The following is a 14,039-nucleotide window of genomic DNA, read 5'->3' on the forward strand; positions in this document are numbered from 1 at the left end:
TAAATTGGGGGGAATTCTCTAGGACCTGGAGGCAAGGAGCCACCATGAGCAACCTGAGGTGGGGTGGGGTGACCTGCTTGAGCCCAGAAGACTTGAGGATCGCCTGCTTGCTCAGGTGACCATGGGAACCAGAAGGAGGGTACAGGCGTGTTAGGTCACCAGCAACAAGAGGACACAGTAGGTGGCATTCTCCAGAAGGAAGGTCCTGAATCAGGCACCTTCTAACCATTTTTCTTCAGGTGGTGTCTTCAGGACAGCTGACCAAGTATCTTCAAGGATTTTACTCATAAGGGTGGACATCAACCATAAGAATTAGAATCTGTTGGACTAGTTAGTGGTGAAGAACCCGCCTGCCAATGCAGGAGGTGCAAGAGACGCGCATCTAATCCCTGGGTCAGCAAGACCCTCTAGAGGAGGGAATGGCAACCCATTCCAGTATTCTTGCCTGGAAAATTCCATGGACAGAGGAACCTGGCAGGCTAATCCATGGGATCACAAGAGTCAGACCCAACTGAGCCTAGCACACGGCCTGAAACAAATAGACTGCCAGGTATTTCTCCAGCAAAGATGGGTTTATTGGGGCTGAAGCTGAGAACTTCAAAATTTGGGGTCTACAACCACAACCATCCACATGCAAGACCTCACAAGGCAAAGGAAGGAGAAAGCTTTTACAGGGAGGGAACGGAAGTTGGGAGAGCTTTAGTAAACAAACAGTCCATGGCTTTTCATTGCCTGAGTCCATCCCAAGAAAGAAGAGGAGACTTTCTTCTTCCTGGTGGGCTCTACTATGGTCACAGGACACAACAGCTCCAACTTCACTTAATTGAAATTTCTGTTTATTAATATATATATTTTTTTACAAGTCCCAAGTCTCACATTCCAGGAAATAGTCCCAGGTTCTCAGGTAGACATACTGTGTCATCTCACAGGATGTGGGAAGTGCTCTGGGAACGCTTTAAAAGCCGTGAGCTGCCACTTCAAAGCCTGAGGAAACAGGAGCCCTGGGCCAAACATGCCCCCAAGGTCCATCATGGTTCTGGCTTCCCACAGGACATGTTCCCAGACCTTTCCCATCTCATTTCTCCTCCTCTGCCTGTCTCCTTCCTTATCAATGGAATCCTTAGAGTTGAAAACTATATTCCAAACCTAGTCTAGCCAGAGCAAAGGAGGGATGCTACCTGTGGGGCAGGGCTGCGGAAAGAATATTGCATTAGGGATCAGAAGACCTGGGTTCCTGTTCCATTTCTACAGTGGGCTGGCTGCACAGTGTTGGGCAAATCAATTAATGTCTGAGCCTTAGAATTAATAATATCTGTCTCACAATGATATAGTAATATCCTGTATTACTATAATATATGCATTATAATGTGAGACATAATGTGATAATACAGGACCAGCAAGATGGGGTGTGGTGTAAGTAAGAAGTTAAGTGTTAGATACCTGCCAGGTATTATGCTTGTAAATTTTTACACACATAGAAGATTGTGGTTGTTTTCTAATGGAATGTTTGGAGGAGATTTATTTCACTGAAATAGATTAGAATGAATGAATGGAATGAATAAAATTGAAATGGGCGAAGTTTTCCTATTTCTTTATCTGCATTGTGATCTTGTGTTGAAAACTGGGCATTTGGAAAAGCAGCTACCTCTCTCAAGGTGTAGACTGGCTCAATGCAGGGGAAGCCCTTCACTAACCAGAGACATGTGTCCTGAGCCCAGGATCAGCCCAGCCTGAGGGACCAAGGTCTTTTCATTCCCTTCCTGGGCATGCCCTTTCCCTGGATCTCTGGGGGTGCTTTTTTTCCCCCAGTTCCCCAGTATACACAGATGCTTTTAAATGAGTGTATTGATTTTCCTAAATGTCTTCTTGGAGTCTTAGCTGTTCTCTTGTGTTCCTCAAGTAGGAATCCCTTGTTCCAGGCATCTTTGGGTCTGTGCCTCCTGTGGGGTTTTCCAGGAGCCCTGCCCACTGCTTGCCATGGCTTCCTCTACCCTGAGATCCCACTTCTAGCCATCTGGGCTCCGAGTTAGGTGATGCAGACACCCAGAAGGCTGCCCCTAGATGGGTTAGAATATTACTCTCTCTGATTCTCATGAGAGAGCTGGGAGCCAGACCTCTCTTCCCCCAAACTGTACTTTAACCCCCTGGAAGGGGGAGAGACAAAGATGAGTAAAAACTTCATTAGATTTCCTACCCTTGTGCCTGTGGTTTTTTCATGACTGGGTATTCACTTAGTCACTATGGATTGCTGACTGATTTCCAGAACTCCTATACAGTTATTTTAGCTAGTCCCTAGTTATTCATTTAATGTTTCCCTGGGAGAATAAGGGCCTGGAGCTTCCTAACCTGCCATCTTGCCAACGTCTTTCCATCTTTCCATGGTTATCTTCTTAGAAATCACAACACACTACTGGTTCTGGGTCAGTTAAACCCATATATACATATACATATACATATACATATATATATATATATATATATATATATATATATATATATATATATATATATGAGAAGGCAATGGCACCCCACTCCAGTACTCCTGCCTGGAAAATCCCATGGATGGAGGAGCCTGGTGGGCTGCTGTCTATGGGGTCACACAGAGTCGGACACGACTGAGTGACTTCACTTTCACTTTTCACTTTCATGCATTGGAGAAGGAAATGGCAACCCACTCCAGTGTGCTTGCCTGGAGAATCCCAGGGACGGGGGAGCCTGGTGGGCTGCCATCTATGGGGTCACACAGAGTCGGACACGACTGAAGCAACTTAACAGTAGCAGCAGCATATATATATATATACACATAAATATTTTTCCCCACAAACTGCCAAAGTTTTTATTATATAATATATGTGCCATTGATGATATATATATATGCAACTTTTATCTTTATCTTTTTGTTATTTTGGTTTCAGTCCCACATTCCAACTTGATTAGATCATTTGGGGTCTTTATTCATCTTCCATATTTACTTCTATAGATTGGGCCTTCCCAGGTGGTGCTAATGGTAAAGAATCCACCTACCAATGCAGAAGATGTAAAAGATGCATGTTCGATCCTTGGGTTGGGAAGATCTCCTGGAGTAGAGAATAGCAACCCACTCCAGTATTCTTCGGAGAAGGCAGTGGCACCCCACTCCAGTACTCTTGCCTGGAAAATCCCATGGACGGAGGAGCCTGGTAGGCTGCAGTCCATGGGGTCGCTAAAGTCGGACACTACTGAGCGACTTAGCTTTCACTTTTCACTTTCATGCATTGGAGAAGGAAATGGCAACCCACTCCAGTGTTCTTGCCTGGAGAATCCCAGGGATGGCGGAGCCTGGTGGGCTGCCGTCTATGGGGTCGCACAGAGTTGGACACGAAGCGACTTAGCAGCAGCAGCAGCCAGTATTCTTGGCTGAAAAATTCTATAGACAAAGGAGCCTGGTGGGCTACAGTCCATGGAGCCGTAAAGAGTCAGACATGACTGAACCACTGGGCGCATAGATTTCTATTAAGCCAGCAAGCATGCCACTATGCCTTTGTCATGGTCTCTGTCAACACTGACACCTAGGGCTTGGCCAAGAGTAACATCCTGTGACAAGTCTCTGGAGTCTCATGTCTAGGGAAAGTCTACCTGCTTTGTGACTCTTACTCACATCTCTCTAATGTATTCACAAGAGAAACTTTGATGTGTGCCTCGCATCATATTAGTCGTATTTTCTAACTCAGAGGTCATCAAGATCTCTGTAAGGGTCCAGATAGTAAATACTTTTGGTTTTGTGGCCATATAGACTTCTTAGCAGCTACTCATCCCTACTATTGTGTTGTGGGAACTGCTATAGACAGTATGTAAATGAAAGGGTGTGGGCTGGGTTCCATTAAACTTTTTAACTAAAATGTCTGCAGACCAGATTTTGCCTATGGGCCATAGGTTGTTGACCCCTGCCAAAGTGAAAGGGAAATTAAGTTAATTATGAATCATTTTTCTTTGCAAATCTCTTCCAACACTTATTACTCACTACATTGCTTTCTGAACGCACAAACCATTTCTTTCAGTTCAGTTCAGTTTAATCGCTCAGTTGTGTCCAACTCTTTGTGACCCCATGGACTGCAGCACACCCAGCTTCCCTGTCCATCACCAACTCCCGGAGCTCGCTAAAACTCATGTCCATCGAGCTGGTGATGCCATCCAACCGTCTCATCCTCTGTTGTCCCCTTCTCCTCCTACCTTCAGCCTTTCCCAGCCTCAGGGTCTTCTCCAGTGAGTCAGTTCTTCGCATCAGGTGGCCAAAGTATTGGCGTTTCAGCTTCAGCATCAGTCCTTCCAATGAAAATTCAGGACTGATTTCCTTTAGGATGGACTGGTTTGACCTTCTTGCAGTCCAAGGGACTCTCAAGAGTCTTCTCCAACACCACAGTTCAAAGACATCAATTTTTCAGCGCTCAGCTTTCTTTATAGTCCAATTCTCACATCTGTACATGACTACTGGAAAAACCATAGCTTTGACTAGACAGACCTTTGTTAGCAAAGTACTGTCTCTGCTTTTTAATATGCTGTCTAGGTTGATCATAGCTTTTCTTCCAAGGAGCAAGCGTCTTTTAATTTCATGGCTACAGTCACCGTCTGCAGTGATTTTGGAGCCCAAGAAAATAAAGTCAGTCACTGTTTCCATTGTTTCTCCATCTATTTGCTGTGGAGTGATGGGACCAATTGCCATGATCTTAGTTTTTTGAATCATTTCTTTAATAAACCTGAATTTGCTAAGATTAAACTCAGGTGTGGGAAGGCAATGGCAACCCACTCTAGTACTCTTGCCTGGGAAATCTCATGGACAGGGGAGCCTGGTAGGCTGCAGTCCATGGGTTGCGAAGAGTTGGACAGGACTGAGCAACTTCACTTTCACTTTTCACTTTCGTGCACTGGAGAAGGAAATGGCAACCCACTCCAGTGTTCTTGCCTGGAGAATCCCAGGGACGGGGGAGCCTGGTGAGCTGCCGTCTATGGGGTCGCACAGAGTCAGACAGGACTGAAGGGACTTAGCAGCAGCTGCAGCAGCAGCAGCAGCAAACTGAGGTGTGCTGGTTTGTCTATTTTTATTTCCATCTTCTAAAGCAAGAGAGTTCCAGAAAAACATCTATTTCTGCTTTATTGACTATGCCAAAGCCTTTGACTGTGTGAATCACAATAAACTGTGGAAAATTCTGAAAGAGATGGGAATACCAGACCACCTGACCTGTCTCTTGAGAAACCTATATGCAGGTCAGGAAGCAACAGTTAGAACTGGACATGGAACAACAGACAGGTTCCAAATAGGAAAAGGAGTTCGTCAAGGCTGTATATTGTTACCCTGCTTATTTAACTTATATGCAGAGTACATCATGAGAAACGCTGGGCTGGAAGAAGCACAAGCTGGAATCAAGATTGCCGGGAGAAATATCATTAACCTCAGATATGCAGATGACACCACCCTTATGGCAGAAAGTGAAGAGGAACTGAAAAGCCTCTTGATGAAAGTGAAAGAGGAGAGTGAAAAAGTTGGCTTAAAGCTCAACATTTAGAAAATGAAGATATGGCATCTGGTCCCATCACTTCATAGGAAATATTTTTGAAGCCCCCAAAAATAAAGTCTGACACTTTCCACTGTTTCCCCATATTGTAAATTAGATGGACAGGGAGGCCTGGCGTGCTACAATTCATGGGGTTGCAAAGAGTCGGACACGACTGGGCGACTGAACTGAACTGAAGTGAACTGAAGTGGCAGTATCATTTACCTCCAATGCTTTTCTTATGGTGATGAATTCTCAAAAACAAGACACTCTAAAAATTACTCCTGTTTTTTCAACGCCCTGAGAGGTAGCTTACCTGGGTATGAAAAATGAACTGATTGAGAAGGGAGGCCGACTCTGCTACTCTCTGCATTCTTCCTACAGGCCTTTATTTAAGGTGTTTTTATTATCCTTTCCAGCTTAAAAAAAAATTTCCTTGGTGAACAAAAGAGAAGAACATGAGGAGGAGCCTTTTTGTTTTCTTTTTGTGTGTGTGTCCTCTGTTAACACAGTATCATCTTCTCAAGGAGTGTGCTGTTCTTGCTCTGAATATACCTTGAAAGTGAAAGTTGCTCAGTCCTGTCCAACTCCTTGCAACCCCATGGACTATACCGTCCCTCAATTCTCTAGGTCAGGATACTGGAGTGGGTAGCCTTTCCCTTCTCTAGGGGATCTTCCCGACTCAGGGATTGAACCCAGGTCTCCAGCATTGCAGGTGGATTCTGTACCAGCTGAGCCACAAGGGAATATACCTTTAAAAAGGCCCATATTGCCTTTAACTTTGGGATTGCATTGCTTTGCCTGATAAACTGAGGCAATCTTACTTCCCAATCTTACAGGCCGTTCTGTTTTGCTCACTTCCTATAGAGTCCTCTAGCCTCACTCTCTTAATTCTTCTTACACTGCTTTCTCTGCCCACTGAGGATGCAGCTTCCTCTGTTGCCAGCATGCTTCCACCTTCAGTCTCTTATCTTCCAAACTCCTCTTGCTTCCACAGTCCCTGAAGGGACCTAGCTCCATGGTTCATCCTGTGTCCCCATCCTTGGTGAACAAGCCAATCTTAAGAGCATTCGATAAGGTTTCTCTAGGAAGGACTTCAGAGTGTGTGGGGGGGCAGATTGTGGGTGTGTGTGTGTGTCTGTTAAGTCTGCTCATATATGATTGAAAAGGAATATGTGCAGGGCATTGTGCAGAGGGTATGAGCAGGGTAGAAGAGTGTCATGGGAAGTGCTTGCTGTGGCCACCTTCGGGTCATTGAGCAAGTCTCTACAACCCAAGGTTTGTCTAACCACACACACAATATATTCTCAACCTCATTCCTATTTTTCTTATTTGGATGTCATTAATTTTTTATAGTTATGAATGCATTCTAAAAGTTATTCTGTTTTTTATGTCATGCAATGCTTATTTTCTTTGTTTAATGCACCAAGGGGTTAACCATACATACTGTGTTTTTTTCCTTAATGTTTTACAGCACTATATAAACAAGCATTTCCACATGGAAAAGGGTCTCTCCAACACAGAAGACACACGGTCTCAGCCATCAGTCGCCCAGGTTCCAACATCAAACCCACCCTCCCTCCGATACCTCAGGGCCGCAAGTAGACCAGTACTTGATGTTTGATCTCAATGTGGAAAATCCTCTCTGATCATGTCTGGTCCCTCTGTCTTACCTGGCCGTGCATCCTGGCTATTCCTCACTCAACCAACTGCCTACAAAAGAATGTTCTATGTGCCCTAATCCTCTCAATCAGCTTCTTTTGTGATTCTCTGAAAAGTGTCTTTTTTGAAATGTAAGTTATTCTTAGCTTTTATTAATGTAATTTCAGTTTTTCCCATAGCTATGAATGACTCTTCCAGCTGCTTCCTGCTCCAAAATATCAGATGGCAAAAATCTCCCAAGATCTCTGCCTTGCTACATGCATAGTGGTGTGAAGATAAAGCCAATGGAGATTGTGGTCTTAAAATTTCAACATGTCCATTTATAACATTAGGGTATACTTTACAGGATTGAAGTATTTTGTTCTTCTCATTATGAAAAAATTATAGCATTCCATTTAACTTCTGACCAGCATGGTATCTCAACTTGCTTTAGCAATATGAAAAAATAAAGAGTATCAGGTATTTCTTTTATTTTACCCTTTTTAGACTCTGATTATGAAAAGCTTATAAACAATTTTCATCATCTTTGTAGTTTCGCTTCCTGCTATTTGCAAAAAAAATTGTTTAATAGTTATAAATGAAGCTGGTATTCAGCTGATATGTGTGAGCATAACTAACCAGGTTGTTAAAAATATTGAAACACATCCCTTTGGATTGGCAAATGGCCTCTCCTCTGAATCCTCTATGCATGATGGTTCATGGGAACCAGAGCCTTCACATAGTACTGCACTGATTGTTAAATATTTTAAATATCAAAATCTGCTAATGTTTCCTTTTTAAAAAATATCAAAACCTCCTTCAATAACCCTCTTTGCTATAACTCAAATTTGGATGTAACATGATATGCTATTGGCTCCTATCTTACACCTAGCCCTATTCTCAACTGGAGCTGGTTAAATTCTTCTCTTGGGGGTGGGTGGGAGAGGATGGGAGGCAGAACGCAGAGGAGAGTAATAGGCTGAGCCAGAGAAGGGAGGCAGTGGTCTCTGGAGAAGTAGGGGTGCAGAGAGTGGGTCTCATGCCCCAAGAACCTTAGAAAATAAGATTCACCAGCATCATCTAATCTTCTTAAATGTTATTATGAAATATTTTAGACATACTGGAAGGTATAAAAATAATAGTTTCAACTTCAGACAGTATGGAAGAGATGCCTTTTAAAAATTTATCCTACTAAGCACAGCTAAAAAAATGTAAGATTGAGAGATAGAAGGGAGAAGGCAGAGCACCTGAGGACACTGGGACTTGAGTAACGACATAGTGGTGATTTCTCTGGGTTTCCTTTTGCCACAGACGTTTCCTTTACCGGGTGCTGGAGAAGCTACAGTCCCACAACACTAACGACACAGACAACAAAATGTCCAAAAAAGAGCCTGCTCTCTCTAGCTGAAAGACTGGGGAAGGAGCAGACTAGCAGCACAGAAACCTTTTAGGCAAGAACTGCTTTACTCCAGCTGCTGTTGCTGCTAAGTCGCTTCAGTCGTGTCTGACTCTGTGCGACCCCATAGACGGCCTCCTACCAGCTAAACACTGTGAAGAAAGTCATGGCCCCATTCTTACTCTCTTGTTAGCAAATTGTTGTTCAGTCTCTGAGTCATATCGACTCCTTGCAACCCCATGAACTGCAGCATGTCAGGCTTCCCTGTCCTTCACTATCTCCCAGAGTTTGCTCAAACTCATGCCCACCGAGTCGATGATGCGATCCAACCATCTCATCGTCTGTCACCCCCTTCCTCTCCTTCCCTCAATCTTTCCCAGCATCTGAGCAAATGCTTTCATGCTTTCCTAGCTGTAATGATGCTCGCCTTCTCCTCCCTGCTATGATAGTATCAGAACATTTTTTTGTGGAGAGCCAGGACATTTACCACCACCTAGTGTTGAGAACCCTCTCTCAGATCATTTGAATAATCCTATAAATATATTACAGGAGTTGAATAATTAAAGAATTCTTAATTGAACTATGAAAAAGAAATCTCCAGATCCAGATGCTTTCACTGGAGAATTTTACCAAGTGTTACAAAAGAATTCATACCAATTCTACATTATCCCTTTCAGAAAGTGAAAAAGGAAAGAACAATTCCCAATTTATTTTCTGAGGCAAATATCCCCTGATACCAAAATGAGACAGATCATGAAAAGATGCTTTAACAAAATTTCAGCAAATCAAGTTGAGTAATACATAAAGAGTTATACAGCATGACCAAGCAGAGTTTAATCCAGGGATGCAAGGCTGATTCACTCACTAGTTGAAATGAACCAATGTAGTCTACCATAATAACAGACTAAACAATAAAAATTACATGATCAGATCAATTAATGCAGCATAAGCATTTAACAAAGATTAATACCCATTCATGATAAAATCTTGGCACAGAGGAGACTTTCTTCTATTTGATAAAGACTTTTTGGTACATGTCTCTATCCTTAAACAACATACACTTTTATTCACCATGACTTCAACAGTATACTGTATATATTCGTCAATTAATTTTTTCTCAACTTTATGTTTGTGGGTTTATTCCGTGAACATTGTATTGGTTTCGTTTTAAGGTTTTTCACCGCTATATAATATTTCACGGTTAGAATATACCACCATTTATCCACTTTCTTGCTGATGAATGCTAATTTTTTCCTACTATAAAAGGTGCAGGTAAAAAAAGTCTTATCTATGTGTGAAATTGCTGTGTTATTAGTATGTAGATCTTCAACTTATGGCTTTGGGCTTCCCTGGTGGCTCAAACGGTAAAGACTCTGCCTGCAGTACAGGAGACCCGGGTTTGATGCTTGGGTTGGGAAGATCCCTTGGAGAAGGGAATGGCAACCCACTCCAGTATTCTTGCCTGGAGAATCCCCATGGACAGAGGAGGCTGGTGGTCTACAATCCATGGATTCACAGAGTCGGACACGACTGAGCAACTAACACTTTCACTTTCTTTTCAGATATGGCTACACTGGTTATTCTAATATGTCCTCACAAATATGTAAGAGGTTTTTATTTTCCCACATCTTTAGCAACAAGTGGGATTGACAGTCTTTTTATTGCTAATCCAATAGGTGATAATGTAAACTCATTGTGGTGCTTTGGATTTCTCCAAAGTTGAACATTCTTTATGAGTTTTTTGGCCATTTGTGGCTTTTCGGCGAGTTGCCTACTTATATGTCTTGTTCAATTTTAGATTATCTTTTTCTTATCAATTTGCAGGATTTATTTATATATTCTAGTTATTAAGTCTTTAGTTATATGAATCACATATCTTTTCAAAGGCTGTGTCTTTTCACCTTTTAAAAAATGTTATATTGTAATGAATAAAAGTTTTTAATATGGCCAAATGTTTCAACCATTTTCTTGATACTGTGCTTTTTTTTATGTCTCATATATTCATTTCCTGTGTCGACTGTAACTGTAGTCCCTTAGATGTTATTCTAAATGCTTTTTTCTAAAGAATTTTGCCTTTCCAATTTAGGTCTATACCTGCAATGGATTTTTGTGTACAGTGTGAGGTAGGGCTTAATTTTTTTCCAGTTGTTCCACCTCTTTTTCTCTCTAATCTGTAAGACCATGTCTCACATATTATTTCCATAAATGCTTGGGTCTGTTTCTGGGCTTTCTGCTCTGTGTTACTGTTTTATTTACTATACATTTATAATAAGACTTACAACCTGTGGGACAAGTTGTGTACTTCTTTTTTCCTCAAAATTATCTTGACCATTCTTCACATTTTGCTGTACCAAGTAAGTTTGAGTGAGTGAGAGTCGCTCAGTCGTGTCCGACTCTTTGCAACCCCATTGGACTGTAGCCTGCCAGGCTCCTCTATCCATGGAATTCTCCATGCAAGAATACTGCAATGGGCTGCCATTCCCTTCTCCAAGGGATCTTCCTGACCCAGGGATTGAACCTGAGTCTCCTGCATTGCAGGCAGTTTCTTTACTATCTGAGCCACCAGGGAAGCCTACTAATAAGAGACATTTGTAAGTATAAAGACAGGTCCACTTTAAAAGTATCAGCCGATACATGCTTGACTTTATCTTATAATCTATAGACAATACATTAGAATATGTAATGAATCCATACATCTTTTCCAAAGGAATACCCAAGACAGAAATAGCAGTAAATGTAGCAAAAATGACAGTCAGTCAGATGAAATAATTTAGATGAAGCTTGAAGACAAGATGAAGCTTGTCTCTCTCAAACAAACTGGGACTGGCAAGTGGTGAGGAATGAAATACAATGTGCTTTTAACTTTATATGAAAAATAACATGCAGTTCTATGTTGGTGAACATAGTTCTGGTTTTGCCACATAAATCCTCTACTTCAAGTAATTTTAGAATTTTTTAAACTTACAAATACCTTACTTGAAGTTAATTAGAATCACATTTAGTTCATAAATTTGGGAAGGCTTATTTTCTTTATGATATTGAACCTCCCTTCCTATAAACATGCTCCCTTTGTATAAACTTTAATTCCTTTAATAAAGTTGTATCAGTTCAGTTCAGTCGCTCAGTTGTGTCTAACTCTTTGTGACCCCATGAATCGCAGCACTCCAGGCCTCCCTGTCCATCACCATCTCCCGGAGTTCACTCAAATTCACGTCCATTGAGTCGGTGATGCCATCCAGCCATCTCATCCTCTGTCGTCCCCTTTTCTCCTGCCCCCAATCCCTCCCAGCATCAGAGTCTTTTCCAATGAGCCAACTCTTCACATGAGGTGGCCAAAGTACTGCAGTTTCAGCCTTAGTATCATTCCTTCCAAAGAAGTCCCAGGGCTGGTCTCCTTCAGGATGGACTGGCTGGACCTCCTTGCAGTCCTAGGGACTCTCAAGAGTCTTCTCCAACACCACAGTTCAAAAGCATCAATTCTTCGGCGCTCAGCCTTCTTCACAATCCAACTCTCACATCCATACATGACCACAGGAAAAACCATAGCCTTGACTAGATGGACCTTTGTTGGCAAAGTAATGTCTCTTCTTTTGAATATTCTATCTAGGTTGGTCATAACCTTCCTTCCAAGGAGTAAGTGTCTTTTAATTTCATGGCTGCAGTCACCATCTGCAGTGATTTTGGAGCCCAAAAAAACAAAGTCTGACACTGTTTCCACTGTTTCCCATCTATTTCCCATGAAGTGATGGGACCAGATGCCATGATCATCGTTTTCTGAATGTTGAGCTTTAAGCCAACTTTTTCACTCTCCTCTTTCACTTTCATCAAGAGTTGTATACTTTTCTCCATAAAGGATATATGTATCTTTAGGTTTTATTCCCAGGTATCTTTTATTTTGGTCATTGTAAGTGGAATATTCTTTAAGATTATATTTTTTATGACTGATATATGAGATGCAATTCATTCCTATAGTTACATATTATTTATTCTAACAGTATATTTGGAGATTATTTCAGGATTCCATTCAGATATCATCAAAAATGAATTTTTTTCCCTTCTTTACATTCCTATTATTATTCTCTTTTGAAAATTTCATTTCATCATTTTCTTCTTTTAAAAACTTCCCTGAAGAGAACTTCTAAATTCAGTGTTGAGTGGAAACAATGATAGTAGACATCCTTGTCTCACTTCTGATTTTAAAAGGAATTTTTCTAATGCTTCATTATATTAAGTGTGAAATCTGCTGTAGATTTTTGGCAGATAATCACCTTTGGAAAAAAGAATTTTCATTTAATTCCTGGATTACCATACATTTTACCATGAATGAGTATTGAAAAAAAAATGTTTTCTTTTGTAGGGCACAGAAATCTGAGGTATGTATTATACAAATTCAATCATATCAATTGTATTATTCAAAGTTATTTTCTTAAATTTTTTTCCTACTTATACTGAAACATTAAAAAAAATACCCTCTCACTATGACTGGATTCCCCTCCCCTCCCCTTCCCTTCTTCCTTCTTTCCTTTCTTTTTTTTTTCCTTCCTCCTTCCCTCCCTCCCTTCCCAGATTACCTGTTGATTGTAGAAAAGTTAGTGGTACCTAAAAGACACGCTTACAGAAACATCACACAAATTAGAAAGACAGCAGAGCAGCAATTTTATAATCAGACAAAATAAGAGGTTAAGATAACAATCATTAAATGATATGTAAAGCACCTTTTCCATTAAAAGAGGCGCATCCCATTACCAAGGGGTAACAGTCATGAACGCTTAGAAATTGAATCATATAACATCAAAGTATATACGGCAAAAAAAAAAATGTTAGAAATGTAAATTGCTTTCTATCTGAATCAAAGTGCTCTCATCCATAAACCTAGGATTATAACAGGTTTGCCTGTCAGGACTTTTTGATGGTTAAGCTAAGTGACATGTGTATAGTAAGTGAGTACAGATACCTCAGGCCACAAACTCTTAAGTCAAATCCAAAGTGAAAGAAATTTAATCTTATTCTCTATCAATTCAGGACAATCTTAATTCTGTTGCCTCTCTCTTGCTTTTAACCTGGGATCTCATCCAACTTCTAGGGGTTTATAGAGTTTCCAAGGCATCAGCAGAAAGCATCTGGTTCCTGCATTAATGAGAAAATCTTGGGGTCTTGCCTGTTCTTCAGGGACCATGCCTGTAGCTGCTGACGTGCCCTATTATTTTGACCACTCCAGGTATGTCGACTCTTTTTTTTTTCTCTAATGTAACTTTGATTACCTTTATGAAAGCATATAATAAACCCATTGCTCCGTTGTACCAGTCTGGGGCAAAGGGTGTGTCTTAGTGCCTCTCTCCCTTGATTCCCTTGCAGTCTTCTTTCTTTGCCAAGTTCCCAGAACATGGATATATTGGGAACTTGGTCAATTGGCTACCTGGTAGAGCTCCATACGGGAAGCCAAACATTGGGACCCTATTCTTCAAGTCCCAAGT

The 14,039-nt window shown here is 41.2% G+C and overlaps 1 protein-coding gene across 1 annotated transcript in view; it reads left to right on the plus strand.

The window, feature by feature from the left end:
- Positions 1–13,164, plus strand: part of LRGUK (leucine rich repeats and guanylate kinase domain containing) — a 106,402-nt gene extending 93,238 nt beyond the window's left edge. Inside the window, exon 20 of the mRNA XM_070369030.1 lies at positions 7,003–13,164. Coding sequence (XP_070225131.1) covers positions 7,003–7,133 — 131 coding nt within the window. The 3' untranslated portion in view covers positions 7,134–13,164. The remainder of the gene's footprint in view (positions 1–7,002) is intronic.
- Positions 13,165–14,039: the final 875 nt, after the last annotated feature.

The sequence above is a fragment of the Bos mutus genome, chromosome 4 (genome assembly GCF_027580195.1).
Source record: "Bos mutus isolate GX-2022 chromosome 4, NWIPB_WYAK_1.1, whole genome shotgun sequence".
Taxonomy (NCBI): domain Eukaryota; kingdom Metazoa; phylum Chordata; class Mammalia; order Artiodactyla; family Bovidae; genus Bos; species Bos mutus.